This window comes from Dipteris shenzhenensis, chromosome 11 (assembly GCF_047967505.1).
Source record: "Dipteris shenzhenensis isolate YYH24624 ecotype China chromosome 11, Dip_SZ_1.0, whole genome shotgun sequence".
NCBI lineage: Eukaryota > Viridiplantae > Streptophyta > Polypodiopsida > Gleicheniales > Dipteridaceae > Dipteris > Dipteris shenzhenensis.
Window position 1 is genome coordinate 24,129,528 of NC_141606.1, and position 17,220 is coordinate 24,146,747.

A 17,220-nucleotide genomic window follows, 5' to 3' on the forward strand; every position below is an offset into this window, starting at 1 on the left:
CCATCACAAGAATCACAAACATGAAATTCCCAAAGCAAAACGACGCATAGTGCTGGATTCTCCTCAGCATGTCCTTAATCAATACCCTATTAAACCATGTATGCAAAAGCCAAACACATGGCCAATCAAAGAAATTACAACATAAAACATTTTACCTTTCCATGGAGACGAACCATTCCTATGCTCTTCCCATTCAAGGCAAGCTAAAATAATAACGATTGAAAAGAATGAGATATCAACAGTGGGTGTAGACCATAGTATAAACATATGCTTTCACACATACAATTCCACACATGCTTGAGCGCGTCCATTTATAAGGCTTCCAGCTGCGGTTTTCGTAGGCAATCCAAAGGTGAAGGGCAGACTCAGCCATGACGAAGGCTAGCACTAAAGGAGAGCAAGTGAGAGTCAAAACATATGAGGAAAGGTAGATGAGTGGAAAGAGAGGTGAAAGAGAACGGACCATTAAATATAAGTGGGACATGAGTGGGCCTCATTTAAATAAAATATTACATACTTTTAAATAAGGTGGTGGTACCCATGCTAAGAGACAAAGCATGTCATTCCCCTCATATAAGGCCAAAAACTTTACCCAAAACATTAGTAGAATAAATTAAAGTGCCATTAACCTAAGTTTAAAAAAGTCAGCATAAATTTTTGAGCTGAAAACTGAACATCAGCCCTAATTGGCCAAAAATTAGTGCAATTTGCATAGACCCTTTGCAGGGCCAAAGGGTTGAGTACAACTTCACTCCATGAATAGGTCTTACAAAGAAGAACCATAGTCAACAGAGGAATCACTGTAGTTTAGGCTGGTGATGCCAACTAGCGGCTTTCACTTTCACCCTAGCATTCTGATTTTTCATGGTCTAATCGCATACCTTTTCACTGTATAATTCTTCTAGAATATTTACAAATGTGAAAACTAAAACGAAAATAGGAGCATCTACCCTGCCATCCTCGTGAGATAAACCTGCTCATCATGTCACAATCGGAATACCAGGAAGGCCATCTCTATAACAGGAATAGACAAGTTGACTACTATGATTTGTTGGCAGTTGCCAGTTAGAACCTACAAAAGAGAGGGAACTTAACTCTGAGCAGTCCACTCATAAACCTATCTCAATATTAAAAAAAGCCCAATCTCTAAGTAAAACGAAGTTCGAGCAAGCCAGAGCCATTGAAACCAAATGATTTGGGGGCCCAGAAAAACGACAGTACTAAAAGACAAGGAGTGCAGTTCTTTGCATCTATTACTTCAACTGCACTCTTGCAAGGTTTCAGCTCCAGCCATTTGCTGTTGTGAAGCAGTAGATGTGCATATTTTTAGATCAACTGCTCAATGATCAGAGACAGTCAGCAGTCAGCACTGATTGTAAATGAAATTTTAAAAAGCAGGCCTTCATATTTACCTACATATACATAGTCAACAGCCAGCATTCATGTAAATGAAATCTTGAAAGGCATGCCTTCTTATTCACTGACAATGCCTACATATACACAGTCAATAACATAACGACTAGAAATCTGCAGCTTGCAAAACCTGAAGTGCGGACCATGATTGAGAAACACTAGGCGGCACCTGATGCACTACTAGATCTTTTTCCTGTGTGGGAGGCAATGGGTGTAAACTTTTGGTGTAACCACATGATCCAGGTGCTACATGTGGTTTCAGCCTGAACTTTGAATTTTTGAAAATGGTTGAAACTTTACTAATGAAATTGAGCCGGAAAAATTGTGTAAACAAATAAATGAGAAATACACTTTACAGGCTCCAACACAAAGTATGTTTTAGCCCATGATATTGGCACTGCAAGCTTGTTAATTGCTTTTTTTATGCGCAGTCACTTGGAGCTTCCTCATTACTCTGCTGAAAGGACCCACTGTGGAATCCATAATGTACATGTAAACCACCTGAGTCCAGGATTTATAGCATGCTAGACCTTCATAATATTCTGGAGCTATTTGCTTAACGCGCCAAAGCCTGCTTCCAGGAATACGTGGGAAGTCATGGTGCTCATTATGATAGCCAACACTCCATGCCAACAAGTTCAAAGGCCCATAGTATGAATAGGTCTCCTGTCCTTTCTGGAAAACATAGTGCTCAGAAATGAAGTGTCCAGCAATGGGATGCAAGCCACCTCCCACAAATGTAGACAGGAGAAGGTATACAAATGGTCTAAACCCAAGAGTAAACACCAAAGCAATATCAAGACTAATTTGTGCTACAGTGTTGGCCACCTCCCAAAGCCCAGGATTCTTGGGATTCAGAAACAAGGGCCTTAGTGCATAGAAAAAAAGTTGGAAGATGACCCAAAGGACCTTTAAAAACTTGTTTGTAATAAACCGCCCTTCAGTGTAGCTAGGTATGTCCATATCAATCCCTTCCACTCCCTGATATCTGTGATGATCCAGGTGATACTTCTGGAAAGTGATGGACATTGGGACACCTACAGGCAGATTTGCAAAGATTCCAAGCAGCCGGTTGTAAAAAGGATTTTGAAAGGCAAGATTATGACTAAGTTCATGAATTGCCAAAAATAAATTGTGGTTGAGGAAGGCTCCAAAAAAGTAGGCCACTGTAAGAATGCTGGTCCAGCTCGCGTCTCTCAAGCAGATAGCTGTCCAAAATTGCATCAGCACCACTGCAACTATCTGCACAAAGGAAAATTTCCAAAATTTAAATAAAAGCATATCCAAATCAAAACCAAAGCACAGCCCTTTCAGAAAATTTTCTACACTCAAAAGAAGACGATTAGGAGAAAGGTCCAAAATAGCTTAAAACTGAATTAAATACAGTCAAGGTCATTACATACTAATATGCTATCGCATTTGGTAGAGTTTATAGGAAAAAACAAATCCAACCCACAGCATTTTGCTTTCACCACAATTCACTGGCAGAAAGGGGGGGGAAGCTACAGAAAAGCGGTTGCTCATGTACTCCTATTAGGCATCCTATCTCCTCCACTGTATGAACACCTATGGCCTTGTAATCTGTCTACACACCCAACCCCATACCCCATCGTATTTTTCGAGTGGATATATAATATTACCGAAGGTTGCCTTTGAGCAGTGTGATTCATTCCTGTAGCCTCAAACATCGTCTAAACTATATATAGCTTCATTGAAACCTTTTATAGAACAACCAAAAGGACAAAGGACCAAAAGGACACACGCACGCACGCACGCACAGCACACACCCACACACACACACACGCACACGTACGCACGCGCACACACACACACACACAAAAATCCAAGAACAAGCCCAAACTCATCCCCTTAAATCACAACACATAGTACAGCTTCAATCTCATAACATTCACATGGTTGAAAGCCATTAACTCCATCACAAAGCAGGGACATGCTAAAATGGCATCCCCAACGACATCATCAGAGCTCAAAGGTGGGCATAGGCCATACTATAAACCTATGCTCTCACACTACATATCGCACACCCACATATACTTGATCATTCATTTATACAACAGTCTTTGTAATGAGTTTCTGTCAGCATTCCAAAGGTAAATGGAAGACTCTTGTTCTTATACATACCTTCATAAGACTAGAATATATTCAATCTTACAAATTAAAAACTTGTTATAGAAAGGGAAAAAGAGTAAGGAAAGGGAGTTTGTAAGTGAGTGAATGAGAAAAACAAAAAATAATAGCAACTTAGTAAGCAAAGCTACGTTAATGTTCTCACCAGTACCCAAGCATAAGCTGACATCTTGTTCTTAGCTTGTTTTGCCATGCTGCTATCAGGATGCTGGCTACCCAATGCACATTGAAAACTCCATCATGGCACATCCCCATATGCTAGTAAAGGCCCAGCCCAAGTACCACAAGTCGTAGCTTGTAAGTTGAATAGGCATTAAGACCTCCCTCTTTGGAGAGAGCTGATGCTGGTTTGTTTAACAGCCTGGCTTTGCAAGCTAGCATTCGCAGCCAGGTATTAGGCCAAAGCTTTGGCGTATGATAGCACTACCCAGACTCATTGGATTGGCCCTGCATTGATGTATCTCTAGTAATTTGCCAATTAGCACCCATTTGTTATCCGTCCAAGTGGATTATTCTGTTTTCCCCTTATGCTGCTCTATATTCTTATGTTGAGTATTGCTTAATACCTTTCTACGAAGCAATATTTTTGTCAAAGGGTGGAAAAAAGATTTGACAACTGATTGGCATGAGCCATTTTAGTGGCCTTGGGAGAGACAAAGAACTTATTAAAATTTCAAGAGTTCCCCAGCATCAACATTTGGGACAGCCGTACTAAACCTTCTAAACATAGCTGCAGCTCTTCAAGAAAGATCCAATAAAAGTCCAAAAGCCAGCCTGACTTTGTGACTCCACCATATCTAAAATGAACACGCACAATCTCAGTCAGGAAGTAACCACGGTTGTTGTTGAGCCACTCTGTTGCACCAGTGGGCGTGGGGTAAACCTCAAGAGTCAAGCACATCTATCCGGATACACACCTGATAGATCCAACAAAAATCTAAAAGGTTGCCTGACTAGTACATCTAGAACATTAGCATGATACTGATAAGCTATCTCAATCAAAGAGTAACCACAGGGGTTTTGGTGGAGCCCCTCTTGTTGGACCAGAGAGGCCTGGAATAGCATGTCAAGCCAAACCTCAGGCTTAGTCAAGCACATTCATCTGCACACCTGATAGATTATCTACTGGAGACCTTAAAAAATCCCTGCCTTTGCTAGCCTATAACATGCATTGTAAGGCACTAAGACAGGTTGCTTTTGCTAAAGGGGAGCACACTTCCATCCACATGGACGCAAAGTGTTCCCGTCAACCTGTGCGACTACCTGCAACAGGAATCACAAGACGCACAAGTAGAATGGCTGGACAATGCAATGGCCACCTAAGCTTGATGGGCATACAGCAGAAGCAAACCATTTTGATAGAGCACCAATAGAAAGCAGCTCAAATGGCTACAGCGAGACAAATCATAAAATGATCAGAAAAGCAAGGGAGGACAGACATAATCCATATGCACTTGGTTTTCAAGAATGAAACTCAGGCCCTTCCTGGAATACTTTTTTAAACCGCTTGGAGAAATGCTCCAACCTGGGATAAATCAGCGCTTAGACAAGGCCAAAAAGCTACATGAGAAGCTCCTACATGTATTTTGTTGCATACGATGTCAACGTACTTTCAGATAGACAGATCTGTACAGCAGGTAGGTTGCAGAACCAAGGAAGGTGCAGAACTATTCCTAGCGTGCCTGATAACCAGTCGCATTGCTTCTGTAAGTATCAAATCGTCGCAAAAGACAACTTTTGGAGCTAGGCAAGATGAAAGTCAATGCACATTGTGCGCAGTTACGCCATACCTTGGGGAAAGCCCATATGTCCGGCCCAAACAATGCCTTGATCTCGGGATGAGCGGCAAGGATCTCCCGCCGCCGGGAAGCGTGAGGCTCCTGGTAATCGGTCCAATGGAAGTCGGAGACCTGGGGCTGCAGGGTGGCGACTACCATTGCAGGGTGTGAGAGGAGGAAACAATGGAGGGGGAGAAAAGGGGGAGAGGAGGTGAAAAGAAGAGGGAAAGAGGGGAAAGGAGGGAGCCCAAAAGGAGAAAGGGGCAATGGGGAGAAGAAGATGGAGGAGGAAGGAGGGCGAAGAAGAAAGAGGGAGAAGATGAGGAATGGCAAGGTAAGAGAGAGGAGCAGAAGATGAAGAGCAGGAAGGAGGGAGAACCAAAGGTAGCAGAGGAGAGAATGAAGGGAGATTCAAAGGAAGAAGAAGAGATAGCATCTGCTAGTTTTAGGTGTGCTTGGGGAGGGCATTACTTACTTACACAGGACAGCCAGCTTGCACAGCACAGTGCTGCGTTTTTGGGCCGACTTGAAAAGCGGGAAAAGCCAGCCATCACGCCCTTTGCTTTGATATCATCCTAATCATCCATGATCCTCTTACTTGTTCTCTATAGAGCCTTCACACTCACCATCACCCTCTCTAAGCACACAAAAAACTTCGGAGAAGAACCCCTCGTGGCATATTTTGCCTCTCTCTCTCTCTCTACCTATTCCCACATGCTGACGCCTAAGATGTGCAATGGCAGAGTCCGCACACGTGAGGGAGGTGCTGCCACCGGTGGCCAATGAGCCTCCAATGATTCATTTGGCCAACCCAGCTCACACATCACATGCCCAGTGTGCATGGGAATCTCTCTCTCTCTCTCTCTCTCTCTCTCTCTCTCTCTCTCTCACTTTGTGTTCGTCCTTATCTTATATTCTTTTTCTTCCAAATGTGCCGAACTCACCTTTAACGAGATTTGCGACAGGCAGCCTTTTCGTCGTCGAGCACGTAACTACTAACTCGATATTGAATTTGAATCTTATCAACTTTTAAAAGGAAAAAAGTGAACAAGTGAAATGGAGGAGCAAATGAAGATGAGGAATGGGAAGGGAAGAGAAAGGAGCAGAAGATGAAGAGCAAGAGGGTGCCGAGAATATTAACGCTGAGAATATAAACACCAAGAATATAAACGCCGAGAATATTAGTGCCAAGAATAAGTCTCATGAACGAATAAGATACTGGCATATTACCTGAATGTCATTAGTCATTTCACAGCTTCTTGTTGTCGCTGTTGACCGATCTCATCTCAAGTAGTCAATTCCTCGAAAAAGTAGCCGCTAGCTTTTTTCGTATATAACAATCGTCCCCGCTGCCACATTGGTGAACGATGTTGACCCTACGTGGGGATTTGAGAACATATGGAAATGTGCAAGGACACAAGGCCCTTAGCATGGACGTTAGAACATACCGAATTAATTAGTGTAGAAGTGGGCTAGAAATTAATATGCACAAGACCAAGCTTATCAACTTGCGACTTCTTTGAGATCTCCTTCCTTGCAACCATATATCTGTGGCTTCCAATGATCGATGGCTTCTCACTATTTGGTTCAGCCTCTTCGCTCTGCATGTTGAGCTTGCCTTCTCTACCAAAGCCATCCACTACATCAAACCTTTCCAAGACTTGCTCTTCTAATCCATCGACAAGACAAACCTCATCGTCCACTACAACAAAATTCATATGCAAACATTGTTAAGTACGTTGATGAGGTCTTTCTCTCACTTTGAAATAATCTTCTCCCTATGACCCTTAGGACATTGGGGCTATGCCCGCTTTTCGATAGATTTGAACATGGATTTTCATGTAGTCAATCCTGTTGCCATCCTCTATCGACATGACAAAATGTACTTTGATAGTACGGAACCATAAATTTCCTTTAAAAATCAACCAAAGGCCAAGGAGGGGTGGCCCTCATGTAAAGTCTCCACAACCTCCTTGACTCTGACTTTGCCCTAAAAAATGGCAAGAACAGAGAACATTCTACTGAATTGCTACAATGGTCTCGATGTCTTCGTTGGTAATCATCGACCCCGTTCACTAAGAGGGAGTTGGATTTCGAATAAATTATGCAAATTTCTCCCTCCTTGCCCATTTCTCAGGAGCCCACGTTGCCCTCCTCCATTTCTCCAAGCGGCCTTGGATGAGTGATGATCCCGTCTCATCCATCTCCTACTACAAATTCAGGATTGGGGCCATGACTAATGTGTCTACTCGATGGAAACGCAGGTAAAATGGGTTGATTCATGCTTTGCAGGGGCTATTCACGACCATTTCAGTTTCACCTTTTCCCCTTTATCAAAGAATTTCCACACCTATCTCCCACTATTATCCACGCAATCACTGAAAATTAAATGGTTCATCTCCATGCATGCTCTCTCCCAAGTCCACATGTTGCTCACAACCTTTTTAGCATCAAACACAGCCACGGCCTACTCATCATTTGCTCAGATTGCGAGGACTATCCGTTTGCTAGAAGAAAGCATCAAGATTAACGTTGTCCGCTTTGATTTATAGCTCCATCAAAGGATTTGTCCTTTTGTTGCTGCATCATTGCTGATATTGCTCCACTTTCCAGTTTTTGTTCATGACCATCATCTTCGAAGCTATATAAAAGCAGGTCACCCTTTAAAACATCTCACCAAGGAAATTATGACAATCATCTCTACTTTCCATAAGTGCCACTGAAGAAATAAAAAGCATGCTTAACAACAAGTTGTAGGTGTCATGGAAGAGCTAGAATAGAAGGTTCAAAGATTGAATGTTGCTTCTTCATCAGAATAAGTCTAAGGCCATGGAAGAAATAATATTTATATTTGTGTGTGACTTTCCTGGGCAAGTGAAGAAGTTGTAATCCTTCAAGATATCCACTTTCAAGTGCGTTTTCTAGTTTTAGGGGCGTGCATGAATAACAGCTCGTGGCTCTAGAGTTGAGGTACTCTATGAGCTCTTTTTACCTTTTGATGTTCGGTTGGCTATCAATTCCATGGCTTTCTTGTTGCCCTTCAAGGCTACATCCCGTTGATGATGATCCTCTGCGAAACTTCTCGAGCAATTTGCATAGTTGAAGAAGCCAGCAATGTGGAGGGCAGTGCAGTTGTCATAGTCGGAGGCAGAGATGAGCTAGAGATCTTTATGGAGGAGGTGGTCAGCGACAGAGACGTCATCTTGGCAAGTATGCCAGAGAAGGAGGGGAGATGTGATCCTTGCCGATGGGTTCGATTGGGGGGGGGGGGGGGGGGGGTGTTCCCTCCCTCTGCATATTATTGCTTTCGCATGAGAAAGAGCGAGCCGCTTTGCTAGCAAAGCTTTAGAGCCGGCTACAGTACAACGAATGGATCCATTGTAAGTTCGCTATGCATTCCTTCAATTTTGATAAGCTAGCCGAGCTTTCTTCTCTTCATCCATGAGGATCTCCCAACAAGTAGAGAACAATTTCTTGTATGCATTATGCCAGCAAGAAGGTTGAAGGGTGCCATGTCTGGAATCGACCATCGATCATTGGAATTGCTAGAGAAAGCATCATTTGGAGAATACAACAAATCAACGATGTGCATGCACGAAAGCCAATGCTCTCTTTGGTGTGTTTTAATTAACGTGCATCGAGGTGGAGATGGAGATGGGGCTCATTGAAGCTTTGCTCACCATGGGCAAAATCGGGTGCTTTTGAAATAGAATGTCAAAAACCTCCACCTGATTTTTGTCCACAACAGCATCTTGCTCTACAAGGAATGCAAGACATGCCCTCAAAAAAGCTTAGAGAATCGATGCCCTAGCATAGAGGCGTGAGTAATTTCTTTTAAACAAAAATCGAAAAAGAACTTAGGCTTTTTATGATAATGTCCAACAAATTTGAGAGGAATGCTTTTTTGCCCTTCACATCAATCTAACATCAAGGGTTCAGAATTGTACAAGTGGCTCAAGGAGAGCTCTCAAAAACAAAACTTCTCTTTAGGCTGCTTGTCATAAACATGGATCGTGTCAGTTGTAATCTACACTAACTAGCAAGGAAAGCCATTCAAGCTCTCATAAATCCTCATCCATACATATAGATTGATAGAACACTTCCTTTAGTTGGGACATTGTGTAACTTTCTCCACAATCAAGCAATCATTGCAAGATATTGATAAACTTGATAATGAATTGACAAATGAGAATATAGGTATCATGAATTTGGTCCTTAAGGAGTATCTTTGCTTTTTATCCAAAGTTGAAAACGTGCAAATTTTGGATAATAGAATAAGTTACTTTATTACTAATCATTTGTGAATATTGTAAGTATAAGTTACAAAGGCTTTTTTAAGATGGTCTTATGATTCTCTTGAACTCTTCCTCATAGTTGTCACCTTTTATGTGAAATTGTGGTCTCCTCTATGCTCATTATTTGAATCACATTCCTTATTAGCACTATAAAGAAGAACTTCCCAAGCAACCTCAAAGTAATCTAGGGTGCAATTCTAATTCTTCATACAAGGAATCCGTACCATGGATGGATCTTCATATACTGTAAATGCCAATAAATCTTTTACTTATCATCTAATTCAACGTCATCCCTCTTTTCACATATAGCTACTCATTGCCAAGTTGGGCTTTTATGGCTTTTTATATATAAATTTGAGATTGAATCTAACCCTAACGAACTAACTAAACATTATCTAACCCTTACTAACTAAACATCATCTACTAGTGCTTCCCTATGAGAAAGACGAAGAGAGAAGTACAACTAAACATAAGCTCCATGATGCAATTACATCTTTTACTTTGTCATCTAAGTCAATGTCGTCCCTCTTTTCACATACTATTGCCATGCTGGGCTTTTACAGCTTCCTATATAGAAATTTGAGATAAAATCTAACAAAAACTACATTTCCTCATTGAAGACCACATCATGGCTTCGTATGATCTTCTTTACTTCTGGATCCCAGAGATGATAGCCCATCTCTACACTTTCACCATAACCCATAAACATGCATTTCCTAGACTTAGGATCTAGCTTCTTCCAAAGCTCTTTTGGCACATTTGCATATGCCTCACACCCAAATATATGCAAATGACTACAGTAGCAGACTTTGGGCTCCAGGCTCACACTTGGGCTCAACTAGAACACCCATGCTCTGATACCAGTAGAGAAATCTCAACAATGAAAGCAAAATGGAAGAGAGAGAGAGAGAGAGAGAGCCACACAAGTTTTGGTGGGTGCAAAACACCCTAATCTTCTATGTCATCCATATATATGTGTGTTTGAATATTGTACACAACTGGGGTTAAGGCACAGTGGCCTTTAACCCCCATAGAGTTGACTGCCATTAAATTGTAGGATTTGGAAGAGATCAAAATTCAATCAATCTTGTCCTATGGGAGAATGACCTTGACTCATGTGCCATCATTAAGGAGTTGAGACCCAAAAAAAGAGAGAATGATGGGAATGAAACAAGTGCATGAGAGAGAATTATTTGATGGATATTGGCAAATCCATAAAGAAATGAATCATCCTTGAAATGGTGATGTTTTTCAATAACAAGACCCAAAGCATGGAGAAGTCACTTGAAGTGTGAAATCTTCACCTTGCAGTGATAGGATTACGAGATTGAATAGCTAGAGAGGAGGAAAAAGTGCAAGCAGCACTAATAGCCAATGTGCACAACAAACTAGCTATTTTAAAGCAACCTGCAAACAAAAAAGATATGTTTGTAAGTAAATGTACATTAACCATGCTACTGAACTCTACTGAAGACATGCCCATTGCTAAGGTGGCAAGGATTCTGCAAGTTTCCAAGCATTCCTTGTACAAGGCAAGATTTCATGTGAAATCCCAAATGGATAATGGTAACCACTTATTCTTGTTGTGGCAGTATGCTGGAAGCATCAACATAGTGATACAATAAAAAATGAGATGATAGAACTTATTTACTATTTTTGGGAATTTGAGTCAAGTGTTTCCCCCAACAAGAACGATGTTTCTAGAAAGAACTAGGATAAAAAATCTACATCAAGCACCCAACCCATCTACTTGATGAGGCCTCACAAAACACTAGTTTGAGGTGTTATATACCATACACCAAAGTCATTTGGTTAGGCACAAATATTGCCTAATGTCAGTATTCTAATTAACAACGGTTCTATCATTGGTTAGCATTCACTTTTAATGATAGCTAGCACCAATTTTTTAACAGTGAGCATTTAGCTTTGTGATAGTTGCCTGATGTCGGTATTCTAATTAACAACAGTTCTATCATTGGTTAGCATTCACTTTTAATGATAGCTGGCACCTATTTTTTAATAGTTAGCATTTAGCTTTGTGATAGTTGCTATCTGTTTCATGATAGCTAGCATCTATTTTATGGTAGTTAGCCTTCAATGTGTTCATGATAGTTAGCACTTGTGGGTGAGGCCTCATACCACCAACTTGCCCAGTAGGGCTTTGCTCCGCATCGCTAGATCAATGATTCCCAGTGACACGTGCCTACTGCATGATCACTGTCTGCCAAGCTACTCTAGCTCTGGTGTTGCGCATGCCATGCGATCTTGCTCACTGAAAATTATGCACCAAGTGTCTCAGATACCCAATACAAGAAACACCAACTAGAGGCAATGTACCACGTCGTGGTGAGAAGGATCTGGTTTACCAGTAAAATGCTCTACGTGCTAGGGAGAGTTTGGCCGAGCTCCAATACAAGAGATTGCACCTAACACTCTCTAGAACTGGGGTGAATTGCTGCTCTGTCGAGATATCAATGCCAACCTGGTAGCCCAAGTATCTCTCTATTTGGCCTCTCAGGATCCAACAAAAGCAAAAAGCAGTCCCGAAGCCTTACAATAGATAGATAGGGCCCCTTTGACCCTCTCCAAACTAGATGCTGAATATTCCAGGTATAGGGTCGTATCATCGGCAAACTCTGAGTCTAGAATCGGATTGGGAGCCTAATCCCTATGAGGGCTAATGCCTGAGAGCGTGAAAAGTAACCTAATGCCTCCGCTACAAAAAGAAAGAGGTAGGGGTCAAGAGAGCGCAGCCCTATCTCATCGAATGAGAGAGAGAAAAGGCCTCACCTATGTGCCCTTCAATGATCACCTGGCTGAAGTTGCTTGCATAAAGGGCAGAGACCTCACTCATTTGTGATAGGTTAGAGAGACCTACTTTGTTGGGTCTCGACATGTTATGGACTCAAAACAATGTAGGCTAATGACTCCTTTAAAAAAAATTTAATGCATTGCAGCTTTTCTTTAAAAGCCGCTATTAGCATTGCATATTTTGAGTCTCAATATGAATCTCATAGCAATTGATAACACTGTGTTATAGGTGAAGCAACTAATTATAAAACTCTTATTATTGTAATTTAGTTTAGCTTTGAAGTTCACTTGAGTTAGCTCCTGGTAGCCATTTTGCTCGACCCTTCTCCTTCCTTTTCTGCCTTCCTTGACCTTTCTCCATCACATGTAGCCCTTCTTACCTTCCTATCAAGTATAGCCCAAGTGCGTATCAAGATCGTTGTTGCTTCCCTCTATCATGGCGATATCCCCTTTTGGCAATTAGAATAGGTGGGTCGCCCATGACCACTTGAAGCTATGCCTACATAGTAATTTGGTACTCTCCATTGCTAATCTTTTAATTTGCATCCTTTATTTTTACAAAGCGTTATTGTTGGCTTGTAAATAAGCTACAACTCTTTGAAGATTTCTATATTTGACATATAAAATTATAATTCTTGTAAGAAAGTTTAGACCTCCATATTTTGATTCAAAGAGTAAGAAAATTATTTAACTTAGGCTACGAGTTTGAATTATATAAATAGGGCATTTTGGCACTGTAAAAGGGGCTAATTATAGCCTACAAATATTCTCTCTAAATGCTCTAATGGCCCTCCAATTAGGGCCTTAGATAGACTCTACAATTCCCCCTAAAGTGGCTAATTGTATGGCCTATAAATAGAGACAAGTGATGGGGCCCTATTATAGCCCCTCCTAACTTCACAAATACAAGAGCCACAAGTTTATGCTACTGGTGTGTGTGCTGCCCACATCGCAGCCTCTCTCCCTCCATAGTCTCTCTTTCATGATTGAGAAAACCTTATAAAATGTCACTTGAATAAAATGGAAGATCTAAAGAACTAAGCAACGTGCTTCCCTCTCTCAAGAATTAGGTTGCGCAAGAGAAGCATTAATCTAGAGAAAGACTAAATCTAGAGAGAGAAATATTTAAAACTAGAGGGAGAGAGACTGAAGTTGACACCTTTTGAGGTTTTCCCAACAAGTGTATAGACCTAAGAGGTCCCTCCAAAAAGTGTAGAGACCCAAGAGGGCCCTCCAAAAAGTGGAGGGACTCTTATCCAAGAGGTCATCTACAAAAGAGCCACCCTTGAGGTTCCTACAAAAAGTGAAGGGACTCTTACCCAAGAGGTCTCCTACAAAAGAGGTCCCACCCTTGAGGTTCCTATGAATTGCTCACGATTCATTGCACTTTGGTGCTCATGCGCTTGATCTCTTTGGGTCCATATGTTCCCTCAACACTATTGTGTGATAGCATGCTCTAACCTTGCAATCTCCCATCCTCCCCCCTTCTCCTCCTCCTCCTCCTCCCTTCTCCCTCCTTCTTCATACTCTTTTCTCCTCCTTCCTCTTCCTCCTCCTCCCTTATCCTCCTCCCTCCTCCTCCCCCGTCCATCTCCTCCTTGCTCCCTTGATCCTCCTTCTTAGACTAGCTCTTCACTCCTCAACCTTGGACTCCTCCTAAACCCTACTACCCTCTCTAAACCCTGGAACTCCTAGCTAGCTCTCTCAACCTTATCCCCCTTCTGAACCCTACAATCCCCTTCTAAACCCTTAAACTCCCATGGAGGCAAGAGCCTCCATCCATCAGTTGTGAAGAAGCCCTCTTTCTCACCTAAGCACGCACGAGCGTTGCTTTCCATGCTTTAGCCTATACCTCTCTCTGGAATACGACTTGAGGATATGCTACACTTATGAACACCTCTGCTAGAATGAGCAATGACACGATTGTAGGTGACCAATACCCTTGGAACCTAGACTTGGGAGAGACAGTGACAATAATCGTGGTGGTAGTTGATGGGGTCCCACGTCTCCAGTTGGTTGTAGAGAGCTCAGAATCCCTCTCAGTGATGATCTTCTTGGAGACGCTCAAGGGACGTCTACTTTGATAGGGCTTTGATAGAGACAGGAGGTCTCCAGACTACCACGCCAATGTCTTAAGTGTAGACAGATGGGGCACTTAGCTCATAATTGTACTAGAGGCTTGAGTTGAGCTCCTCCTCTCTGCAGGATAGAGAGGGAAAATAGCAGACGGTGGACCAAGGTTGGGAAAAAGAAACCTAGTAAGTGGGCCAGGAACAACCAAAGACAACATGCCTATTCCCAATAAGCATGCGCAAGCAACCGCTCATTCACAGGGAGATAGTTTATTGGGTCTTAGTAGTCAAGTGGACCATGGGCTTCAGAGAGTGTGCCTTTGGATCTAGTTCCTTCGATTGGCTTCAAGCACTCAGGTATCCCCGCAAAGTAGGCTACAAAGCATTACAGTGCCTTGGTGGCCATTGCCCCTCAGGTATTCAACAGACTTGTAAGATCTCGCCCACACAAGGACCAATAAATTTGATAAAAAACAATTGGAATACCATCAGGGCTAGGGGCCTTTTCACGAGCCATAGAAGAAACAACAAACCTCAACTCTAGCTTAGTGAACCATCGTTGAAGTAGACTCCTCTCCTAATCTTGAATGATAGTTGTAGTTGGCTTGAGAAAAGCCCTCAGCTGCTCTTCATAGTTCGACAGCTAGGGAGGCGCTGTGCCAACTATGGACGAAAGATGCCTTTACATAAGAGAAGCAATCGCCTAATCACCCTGAACCTGTGTCCCATCAGTATCCTGCAAGACAATAATGGAGTCCTTGATGCGTTTCTTATGAACCCTATCAAAGAAGAATTTAGAAGGCCGATCACCGAGCTCCATCCATCTTAAACATGCTTGTATGCGTGCAGCCCATGCACAAATGCTCCATGGCACGAATATGGAATTCTAAACTTTGGAGCAGAATAGGCAATACCGGGTCACCATGGTCAGCTTGGAGTGCAGCCAGAATGGAAGCACAAATATCTGCAAGCCTTGCCTCATGCAAACACTGAAAAGAAGCACGACGGCGCCATGAGCCTTGCAATCACTTGTTACATTCAGAAGGGCCTGCTCCCATCTTTGAACCAGTGAAGGAAGATGACAAGCGCCCTTCTAAGCACTAGCAATGTTTGCATCAAAGAAAGCATTACCCTTCTTAGTAGAATCACTTAATAAGAAATCTTATCTTAAAGTTGCATTACCCCATCCATGTAGAAATCGCATGATGTTTTCAAACTTGGACAATCACCATGAATGGGTAGGATGTACTATCCTCTTTTGCTATTATATTTAAGATATTCTTAACATCTCCCCAATCCAAAGAGCTCGCCAAAATGCTCATCGCAACTGCAAACATCACTCCTATCACTCTTGGTAGTTTTGTCTGTATATCCTAGCAAATGCATGGGGTATGCCATGAAAGAGCCCCATTCTGAAGTACATCTCATACTTGTATCTAGAGTCTTTTATATATCCCATTCTCGGTACATTTTCTACTCATAGCTATTCACCTTAATATCAAATGTGTACAGTGCCCGCTATCCTTAACATTACCTCTTGCTTATGAATATGTTGTGCACTGACCTCATTGTGTTGTGAATCAAAATCAAGCAAGGATCCATTTCAAATCAGAATATTTTCTAAAAGCTAGCCTTATTGTATGAAGGAAATGCTAATAGTGGATTGAAAAATATTTATCCAAACTTTTTGTTGTCTAGCCAAGTCTTGTTGTGTATAAAGGTGGCCAATTCATGCTGGCAAGATATTGGTAACGTGTCATGGGCATCAAAACAATAAAGGAAACATAGCAATGCAAAATACAAGTCTATGGGGGCTGTGGAACCACACAACTAATGTGTTATGTAGTAAAGAAAGCCTCCTTAATCATTCCATTCGCAATATAGAGCATCAAGGCCACAACAACACAAAAAAAACTTCAAGGTCATATATTGGAAGGGGAACAAAAGCCTCAATGCACTTCACGGCCAAGCAAAATTGATCGGCCACTTTTGCACGTCCAAAAACCGAGGGTCTCGAGCCTCTCTTTGCATCTCCACAAATCGAGGGGAGGGCTCAATCATGAGCTCTCATTTGTGCATCAAAGCATGTTGGCAGTAGGTTGTTGAGTATATTTTATGTACATCTCGCACATTAAGGAAGTTATGCATACGTGTCCAAATTGTGCACCTTATCATCTTCATTATAGGACCTTGGAAATCTCTCACCCAAAAGCATTGGTGTAATACTTTTTGGTCATCCAACACTACTTTGGGGCTTAAATCCAATATGTTTGGCATTGCTAAGGGTCTATGAAAAGTGTTAGGTTTTTGGGCTAATTTGGGATGGGGTCTGTTTTCCTTTGTTTTTGGTCAATATAAAGTAGGTTAGTCTTTTTGTGTTACTACTAACTACCTCACCACTTTAACAACTCTTCCTTACTCACCAACTCTTCCTTCCACTAAAGGAGGGCCACAGTGGTTTTGCATCTTGTTTTTCAAGCTACCCACACCGTAAGGAGAGTGCACATCTTTTGTTGCGTCAAGGTCATTGCTAGTCCACATGATTGGTGAAACATGTATGGGGGGGCATACTCGCTCAACTTTATTATATTCCTATTTGTTTTGGACCATAGAGGTTAATTAACCTTGTTTGTCCATGGATTAATTGATTTATTTGGGTTGATTAATTTATTGTAAGCTGTCTAAAAAGAATGCACATTCTTT

General features: G+C 41.9%; 1 protein-coding gene across 1 annotated transcript; it reads right to left on the minus strand.

The window, feature by feature from the left end:
- Nucleotides 1-1,560: 1,560 nt before the first annotated feature.
- On the minus strand, nucleotides 1,561-5,788 carry DES-1-LIKE (fatty acid desaturase family protein). The gene is made up of 2 exons (XM_087381727.1): nucleotides 5,352-5,788; nucleotides 1,561-2,655 (listed from the first exon to the last, which is right to left on the minus strand). Exons 1-2 carry the CDS (start codon nucleotides 5,496-5,498, stop codon nucleotides 1,822-1,824), a joined length of 981 nt encoding a protein of 326 aa, XP_087237853.1. The 5' UTR covers nucleotides 5,499-5,788; the 3' UTR covers nucleotides 1,561-1,821.
- Nucleotides 5,789-17,220: the final 11,432 nt, after the last annotated feature.

Coding starts and splice junctions, on each gene's coding strand:
- DES-1-LIKE (XM_087381727.1), bottom strand. CDS start 5,498: ATGGTAGTCGCCACCCTGCAGCCCCAGGTCTCCGACTTCCATTGGACC. Junction 2,656..5,351: donor ACATATGGGCTTTCCCCAAG/GTATGGCGTAAC, acceptor TCCTTTGTGCAG/ATAGTTGCAGTGGTGCTGAT.